General features: G+C 36.8%; 1 protein-coding gene across 1 annotated transcript; it reads right to left on the reverse strand.

Annotated features, from left to right (window-relative positions):
* Positions 1 to 305: 305 nt before the first annotated feature.
* On the reverse strand, positions 306 to 4,226 carry LOC145114882 (aldehyde dehydrogenase 1). Its single transcript, XM_079050993.1, has 9 exons — positions 4,072 to 4,226; positions 3,608 to 3,750; positions 3,136 to 3,519; positions 1,950 to 2,039; positions 1,691 to 1,864; positions 1,359 to 1,496; positions 986 to 1,123; positions 814 to 875; positions 306 to 706 (listed from the first exon to the last, which is right to left on the reverse strand). Exons 1-9 carry the CDS (start codon positions 4,154 to 4,156, stop codon positions 433 to 435), a joined length of 1,488 nt encoding a protein of 495 aa, XP_078907119.1. The 5' UTR covers positions 4,157 to 4,226; the 3' UTR covers positions 306 to 432.
* Positions 4,227 to 9,835: the final 5,609 nt, after the last annotated feature.

A 9,835-nucleotide genomic window follows, 5' to 3' on the forward strand; every position in this document is an offset into this window, starting at 1 on the left:
GTTTTCAGACTACTATTTTTAAACAATACCTAATTTAAAATGAAATTTTTGGTCATGAATTTTAGGATTAGGTCTTTGTCTTTTGATAAAAAAAATCACTTAGTCTAACCTATAAAAACATAACAATTAAACCTAATCAAACAATAACTTCAATAAAACATAGAAATTTCACCTAATCAAATAATAAATTCAATAAAACATAGAAATTTGATCTAATCAAACAATAAATTTAATAAAAACATAGCAATATAACCTAAGCAAACAATAACTTCAATAAAACATATCAATTTCACCCAAGTCAATCATTATATGAACCAAAATATGCATTGCATTTAAAACTCATACATTAGTTGAAATTATTCAATAAACGAACCATAACACAACAAACATATTTTGTCCATTTATTTCATCACAAAACTATTCTCGAAAAGCTTAGAGCCATGGTGAGTTGTATATGGGCGTGGCCACGGTTTTAATTTGAAGATAGTGGTCAAGAGCCTCCAATCCTTGTTCTCTACCAAATCCACTCATTTTATAGCCTCCATGAGGTGCATCCCTATCGAGTGCTAAGTAACAGTTGATCCACACTGCACCCGCTCTGAGTGATCTCGAAACCGTGTTTGCAACGTCAATATTCTTTGTCATTACACCTGACGCAAGTCCATATTTTGTCGCATTTGCTCTCTTTATCACTTCTTCCGCAGTCCTGTTCATATCCCAGGAAGTTATATATAAGTGTTTCGTTTTTGGCAGAATACAGAAAGAACTGCTTAATAGAGAAAATAACTGAACACAAGAAAAACAAGGCGGTACTTGAATTTGAGGATTGAGATAACGGGGCCGAATATTTCTTCCTTTGCAATGGTCATCTCATCCTGTAAAACCAAACAAGAAAAATATATTAGTAAACATATGATGTAAATTACCAAATTTTGAGTTTGTGGTATTTTAAAAAGTTCAGAGAAAAAAAAACATTTAGACATACCGTAACATTTGTGAATAGAGTTGGCTCGATGTAGAAACCTTTGGTTCCGAATGGCTTACCGCCAGTCACCACGGTTGCACCTTCTTTCTTGCCTTGCTCGATCAACGAAAGTACTTTCTCATATTGTTGTTTATTGTTCTGTAAAAATAGCATTGCATAAATAGATGTGACATGAATATTAATTTTCTAACAACCCTTGAGCTGACCCACAGTAAAACAGATCATGCTAGGTGGCTGACATAAGAGCTCAGTAGATACACACAAACACAAGGAGTCCAATCCACATTGGAACTAAAACTCCCACACTGTGATTACTAAGAATCGAACCGTCACATGTTTCTACAAAAATACCACCCCGAAACTTTTGTTATACCTGTGGTCCATGACGAGTGGCAAGATCAAAAGGATCTCCTGTCGCCCAATGTTTCACCATTACTTCCAATTTCTTGACAAAAGCATCATGGACTCCTTCTTGTACAAAAACACGAGACCCAGACACGCACATTTCACCCTGTATGTTCAAAAAAGTTAGAACCTAAATATATGGTCCCTACGAATATATTTGTTAATTTGCACAAGTCTTCAACCCAACATGTCTTTTAAAGATTCTCAACTCTTTACTGTTAGCACACAGGACATAGTACACATTAATTAGCACACATGACATAGTACACATGACACAATGAAAAAGGTGGAAAATTGTACTTTGTTGGTAAGATTTCCAAAAGTGGCAAACTCTGCGGCTTTATCGAGATCAGCATCATCGAAAATAATGATGGGATTCTTTCCTCCCAATTCAAGGGACACCGGTTTCAAATTGCTTGTTGCTGCAGCTTGCATTACCAAACGACCAACTTCTGTAGATCCAGTAAAAGTAACCTGGATTTTTTACATAAGGTTAAAATGTGTGTAACCTATCAAAATGTTTACCCTTTTTTTGTAAACTTAAAAAAAAAAAAATTACCGCATCAATGTCCATATGAGAGCTAACGGCTGCTCCGGCGGTTTTTCCATACCCATTAACGACATTAATTACACCATCAGGAATTCCGGCCTATGCGTCAAGAAATAAGACAAATGAAATATAATTAAATTAAATTAATGAATATATACAAAAAACTCTATCCGAGTCGAAATCATATCTAAGGATAAATTATTGGAGGCATGCAATCATAGATTCATTACAGATCTGTTAGGTGAATTGAATTTGATTTTATTTTATAAACATGTGATTCATCCGTTAAAACTGGTTCATGAACAAAGTAGGTGGGATTTTTTTTTTGTTTTCAGTATTAAATGGTTTATTTTTTTTTTTTTTAAACGAGAAGTGATTCGTATATTTTTTAATGAAATTGTTTTATTTGTATATTGAATACTTAAATATTATCAATCAAAACAAAATATCTAAATACAAATGTGATAATGTTGACTCATTTATAGAAACAAGTGTTGATTTTGACTATATTTATATTCAAGTTATATCCACTAGGTTATATAAGTTAAAATTTAAAAGAAACGGATCTTTAAAATGTATTTAAATATTTACAACTTGCAAAATCGCTTTATTAAAAAAACAAAACTACTATTTTAGAATATAATGTTTTTTATTTTAATTAATGTATATAAGATATTTATAGATCTTTTAAAAATTAATATCTTATTTTGCATGTGAGAAGCCCATCTTCACTTAACAACAACTTGTTTCCACTTCGTTACCTAACATCCAATCCTTGCATAATAATAGCGTATTTTTTGTTTTTAAAGCTTTAATAAATACATGTATTTATATTTCCGAAAAAAATGTATTATTTTATTTATTCGTTTAGTAGAAAAATCCCCAAACTTTTTTTTTAATCATAACATCAACAATTTAAGATGACACAACAGTAATTACAATCAATGAAAATAGTAATAGAAAGTAAAGCTCAATTATTTTTTAAATACCATGCTTAAAACATCATTACCCCTATAAAAATATGTAATGCATGTTAATTCACGTTGCTAAAATTCCAGAGATTTTTCAGTTTTTAAATAATAATAAAAAAAAAACCCTCGAAAAAAAATAAACATATCGATTCCTGGTTTTGCTCAAAATCGAATCAAATCAAACTATTAAAAAGATTAATAATTGCAATAAAATCCAAACGTACCAGTTTCGATAAGTGGGCGAAAAAGAGAACAGTAAGCGGCGTTTGCTCAGCCGGCTTGACCACCATGGTGCAACCGGCGGCTAACGCCGGAGCGACCTTTGTGGCGAACATGTACGCCGGACCATTCCAAGGAATGATATGCCCGACTACTCCGATGGGTTCACGTAATGTGTAAGCTTGAATGCTACTCGACATTTTCAGAGTCGCTCCACGGATTTTATCGGCTGCTCCGGCGAAGTAACGGAATGTTTCCGATGAAATCGGGACTTCAAAGTATCTCACAGGGCCAAAGAGTTTTCCACCATCGATCACTTCCAAAGTGGCTAATTCATCAGCGTTTTCATCGATGATGTCTGCAAATTTCAACAGGATCTTTCTTCGTGCCTGAAGGGATTGAAGGGATTCGGTGTTGGAAAAACCTTTCAATGGTGTAAATTGGGATGATTAGATTTGGAAATTTGAGAAAACGTACCTCGCCGGACATGCGAGGCCATGGTCCGTTGTCGAAAGCTTCACGCGCCGCCTTGACAGCCAAATCAACGTCTTCCTCTCTTCCTTCGGCCACTGTTGCTAATACTTCCTCTGTTGCTGGATCTATCGTCTCAAATGTGTTTCCTAAAGTTTTTGAAGGAAATTAAGCTGATTAACTACGAATTCAACTATAATCGAACAGAACGCAGAAGAATCTAGAAAAATGTGTAGAAATCGAATATAAACAAGTTCGATCACTTATGAATTCTACTAAACAATAAATTATATCGTTACAAAATATTGGTTATGTTTACGACGTGATTTCTGTTTTAAATTGAAGTAGCTCGACTTGTATTACATCGCTATCTGTAAATTTATAACCGATATTTTCAAATCTAGAACCAAACCGAGCTCAGCAGAATCTGGAAAATGTTTACTGAGATGGAAAAGAGAATTAAAGGAAACCTGAAATGGAATCAACAAATTCGCCATTGATGAAGAGCTTGGTGAACTTGATCTCACGTTTAGCAGACTTGCCATTTGAACTCATCTTTCTTTCTTTGTGTTTTTGGTATAAAAGGAATACAACGCCGGAATTGTGATTCCCAAAACTGGAACAAGGGTATTTATAGGCCTACAGCGGAGTGCTGCAATTGAGGTTAGGGGGCGAGTTCTGACTTTCATTATTGGAGTCCGCCGTCAACAATCGTATCCTGGTAGGTATATTATGGTCGCATGATTAAAATACGAAAGCCTGTGTGTTGGTAATAAAACACCCAACCCAATTATCATTTTTATAAAAAGTAAACCAATAATCAACTATTGATAATCAGCTTTTTCGGAAAACAATACAATTTCAATCAATAAAAATATTTTAAAAATTAATCAGGGTGTCTATATGATAAAATAAGGTGTCTTTTCACAAACATAGTTAACTCAAGATATATCTCGTCGGTAAGGTAATATACATGCTTATACGATGTCTTAATTGATTGAAATGACAGATCATACGATTTTTGAAGGTAGATTCCATTGAATGTTTGTGCCACGCATTATGACACATTGACAACCCCCAATTCATACAATCAATACTACCAAGAATTCCAGGGAACTCATGCTTATTTTCATGTGTTGTATATAGTTGGTGGATATCGCTTATTGTAGACTTACGTAAATAAGGACAACGATAGACAATAATCACAACTTTAGCAAACTTGTATACACATTCCCTCAACGTTCGCTCTAACATCCCCAAATACGCATCTCATGAGTTTGGTCCCATGTCGAATTCTAGTTAACAAATTGCATTTGTACATTTTTGAATTGAGGTGAAACCTTGCTGAACTCTTCCATTGATTCGATGTTGAATGTAACATCCTATTTCATGAAGTTTCTTATCCCGGGATTATGGACATTAAATGGATCAAGTAAAGGCCTTAGGCTTCAATGGAATGGGTTGAGACCTTATTGGATGATGATAGTGTTAGATAAGCGATTAAAGCCTTGGTTTTTGTCTTTGAATCAAAGGGTAAAAAGGGAAAGTGATGTTTCAGATTTCGTTTATGATTTAAGGATTTTAGTTCGATGAGTTTTAAGTCAAAATTAATTAGATAGGGTTGTGGGGCTCGTCAATACCTTTCCATGCATATAAAGAACGCCGAAACTGAAGTTGAAATGGAGAAGTTATGATTGTTTGAAGTTAGAGTGAAATTGGGTGAAAACCCGTTCTCACGAGGCGAGAAGTAATTCTCACGACGTGAGAGTCCTCACGAGGTGAGAATATTTTCTCACGACATGAGAAGTGTGTAGCCCAAAGTCCACAAAAATTTTAGGGTTTCAAGGTATTTAAAGGTAAGGATTCATGTTTTAGGGTATTTTCTTAGCCTCCATCATATCTACAACCTCTTAGGAGAAACCCTAGCCTCCATTTTCAGGATTTAAGCCTCCCCTCACATCTCTCATCCATTTTTGGAGTTTTTGGTGGTTTTGGAGCAATGTTTTCATGCAAGATTGATCCTTGAAGCTTGGAAATTGAAGATCTCGACTTTCATCTACCTTCTAGACCTTTGTAAGTTATAAAGTTCCAAGCTTTATTGCATTTCATTTTTGGATCTAAGTGTATTAGATGTTTTGGTTTATTTTAATGAGTTTTGAGTGAGAGTTGGGAATAAAGTTTGCAATTTTATTACTCTCCAAGGTCCCAAGAACATTGAATGTTTCAGATCTGGACTCTAAAACCTTTTGATCAATTTAGAATGTTTTCTTGGATCTCATGGACTAGGAAAGTTTTGATCTTTTGCCTTCCCTTTCAGTCATGCAAGTTATTTTGGTCATTTAGGCCATTTTGGTGCATTAAAGTTCAGATCTTGAAAGCTTGAGACATTATTATGGATAAATGTAACATCCCGATGTTGAGGTATTTTCAATTTTAACCCTAAGTATGAGTAAACATTGCATTCTAGTCCTTGTGCATGAGAAAGGGTGCCAAATGGCCTATAGTGGCATTTTGGTAATTATTTGGCTAGAACTTAGTACGTTGGGCGTACTCTTCGTATGAATGGCGTACATGCGAGGGACTTCATACGGTGGGCATACTCTTCGTACGTTGGGCGTACATGCGAGGGTTCCAAACCGTAAATTTTACGGTTTTCGTCCTATTTAAACAACTTTATAGCCTAATACCTTCACCCTAATCAGCCTCCAACTGAGAATTTGACCCCCTAGCAAACCTTAAGTGAAAATAGTGTTTTTGTGCTCATTTGTGTGCTTTGTTGGTGTTCTTGAAGAAGAATAATTTGGTGCAAGGACTTAGATATTGAGAAGAAGCTTGGATCTGGGATTCTTCACTTGTTAGCTACCTCCAGAAGGTAAAAAGCTCCTTTCTAGACCATCCTATCATGTAGATCTACTCAATTCTTCATTTAGAGCATATTTGGTCCCAAATATGGTGTTTCTTGAGCATGGCATGCTTTTAACCAAATAAGTCGTCCTTTCAGACCTTATGGGGGGTCTTGAGTCATAAAAATGTGGTCTTGATGCTTATATTTACTCCATGCGTGCTACAGAAGGTCTTAAGGCATAAAGGTGTTGAGATTTTGTGTATTAATCACTTAATGGACATGCAAAGTCATAAAGTTGGAAACTTTATGACTCTTGATGGTATTTTAGCATTGGATCTGCAATTGGACGTGTTGAGTCAAAGAAATAAGATCTTAATAGGTTAAGAAAGGGACTGCTGCATACGCAGATTTGGCCCCGACGCCTCGGACAGCCAGTACGCCCCGTATAGCTATGGAGTACGCCCCGCGTACGAAGCCTAAGTGGACTCGGCTAAGTTAACTCGGTTGTGTTGGTTCGGTTGACTTGTTGATTTTGACCAGTTTTGACCAAGGGTATTTTGGGAAAATATTATTAATTTAGAATGGGTAATGTTTTGACATTTAGGATTTTGGGTTGAGCCGGTATTTGGGAACAAAGTATTGATCAACTATTCATCAGACTGTGAGGTGAGTTTTCCTCACTGTACTTACGGGTCAAAGGCACTAAGGACGGCCCATGAGATTGATATCCTGGTTTACCGTACGTTGCTATGTTGTAGTGATCTGTTAGACCTGTATCTTGGTGCATAGTATGTTGTTATGTTGTGGTGATATGTTAAATCTGTATGACTACCTATATATGCTAGCTATTGATTGTTATGGTATATGTTATACATGTTGATATGTGATGGTATATTAGGTTGAGGCGGTCTTGCTTTGTGCTGAAGTCCAAGACACCCAGGGCGGTCCGGATAGACTGAAGGCCTGCGAGGCGGACCAGTCAGGCCAAAGGCCCGGAGAGCGACCCAGATAGGCTGAAGGCCCAGTGAGGCAGTCCAGACATGGTGAAGGCTTTGTATGCATGTTGTTTTTTGTTATGTTTATGTGGTGGTACTTTTGGGGAACTCACTAAGCGTTGGCTTATAGTTTTAGTTTTGTTTCAGGTACTTCGGAGGAACGTGGCAAGGCGAAGGTGTGACCGTACACATCCGTGGGTTCATGTTGTTGATCTTAGGAGACTTTGATTTTAAATAATCTTTTGGAAACAATGGTTTTGTAAGCACTTCTTTTTAATAAATGGGTTGTTTTGAAAAGTTTAAATTTGTTATGATTTTTGAGATGTTACAAGTTGGTATCAGAGACTTGGTTTGAGCGAATTAGAGGAACATCCGTGTAAACCCAGGCTCAAACTAAGGAACTGCAAATGTTTAAAAATGATTTTCAAAATTGTTTTCAAAAGTAACCAAGGAGGGATGCAATGTGTACGATCAGTCGGAGCCAGTAAGTATTCCCCAAATTACCATACAATTATATGTTATTATGTTTATGATAAAACAACATGCTAGTGATAGGCTAGGGATCTTCAGGAATTGCATGATAGAATTTCCTGATTATATGATGCCTGATAGCCTAGGGTTATTCTTGAATGAAATTGACATCATTACTGTAGTTGCTTAGTGTATGCATCAAGATTATACATAACTAAGATTTTATAGCCTGAGAATGTTTGATTTGGCCTTATTTCCTATTTCTTGTCTGGTTGAGGGCTTAGGGTAGAATCAAGTATTCGACTATCTATAGGATCTAGTGTTATGTATGATTAGCATACATGAGTGTTGTAGGTTTGGTGGAAGTTTCATGGATGAGTTATGTGCGGTCAGCCAGCTAGTTGAGGGATGTTTAGCCTTTCTCTAGGAAGAGAGAATAGGATGTATATGTAGTTTACTATATGTTGTTAGGTTCGTTGTAATGATCCTTTGAGACAAATACGGGTAGGTGTGGAAGGTAGTATGGCCCATGCTATTGGAAGCACAGGACCCATACGCATAGAAGGGGAGTCACAATCCCTAGGGATAGTTAATCGGAATAGCTCCTATGATATGAATTGTGCTTTATCTGATAGTATCTAGTTTATTTTAGCATGGTGTTCATGAGGGGATTCGGATCAGGAGCAGGAGCGAGTGGCCAGGATAGGCTAGGGCTGACTGAGGATCAGTTCAGGGAGATGATCCATGCTGAGGTTGTTTCTTTTGTCTGGGGACAGATACCAAGATTGTTTAGGTCTATCAAGATCGCCATGATGGATTTATTTGATAACCGATATGCTGTACTTTCTGAGGCTGCTTCTGCTGCAACCACCGTGATCGTCGCTACTATGGGGATTAGTGGGGGAGACCCTTCCAGTATCGGGACTTCGAAAATATGGAGCCCCTAGTGTTTGATGGAGTTCGGGATCTGATCATTGCCATGAGGTGGCTGTCCGATGTGGAGGGGTGTTTCTTTACTTGTTCCTGCCCAGCTAACCAGAAGGTCAAGTGCGCCCTGAACCTGCTCAGGTTGGGGGCGAAGGATTTGGTGGATATTGGTTACCAGCTCTTACACTTTGGAGCAGAGGGCTGCAATATCATGGGAGCAGTTCTCTGAGATGTTTCGCTCGAGATACATCCCACTGGTTGAGAGGTAGAGATTGGCCTATGAGTATCTAGACCTGCGGCAAGGTACTGAGTCGGTGACGAAGATCACCAAGATGTTTACGGAGAGAGTGTCACACCCCCAAACGGAACGGCGGAAACGTTCGGGGGTGGAGGACGTCATGTACAGTATCACAACAATTGCATCATAGTAATCAAACTAAACGCAACCATTACATTGAATAGGTAGAATATTTACATTTGTTCGATACATAGTTTGTATACAGCAAACATGTATAACCAAAAGTATAAAAGACGTGACTCTAAAGATCCGTCTTCTCAAAAGCCTGCGGGAGTACATGTCTACTGATTCCCTAAGAATACAGGCGGTTTTGAAAGAGTATCAACATTTAAGCTGGTGAGTTCATAAGTATGTTTTTGTATTGAAAACATGTCTGTGAATCTGAAAAATGTTTGCACGTTCTCAAGAAAATCCAATATTTTCTTTAGTAATGAAAAGTAGTCTTAAACCCTAAGACTAAAATGTATGGTCGTTAGTGTATTATGTAGTTGTATATCAAAATGTTAGTCTGTCTACCTGGTTACCACCAGTTGTATTGTATAGTATGTTCTGTATGAAAACCTTTGTATGAAAACCCTGGTTATCACCAGTATGTATAGTAGTTTTATTACTTAAAATAAAACCATGTATTTGAATTCCCTGGAATCCTCCAGTTGTAATGTATGATAGTTCTATTAATCAAAATAAAACTATTTGAA

Source organism: Lactuca virosa, chromosome 5, assembly GCF_052849685.1.
Source record: "Lactuca virosa cultivar CGN04683 chromosome 5, Lactuca_virosa_CGN04683_v6, whole genome shotgun sequence".
Lineage (NCBI taxonomy): Eukaryota > Viridiplantae > Streptophyta > Magnoliopsida > Asterales > Asteraceae > Lactuca > Lactuca virosa.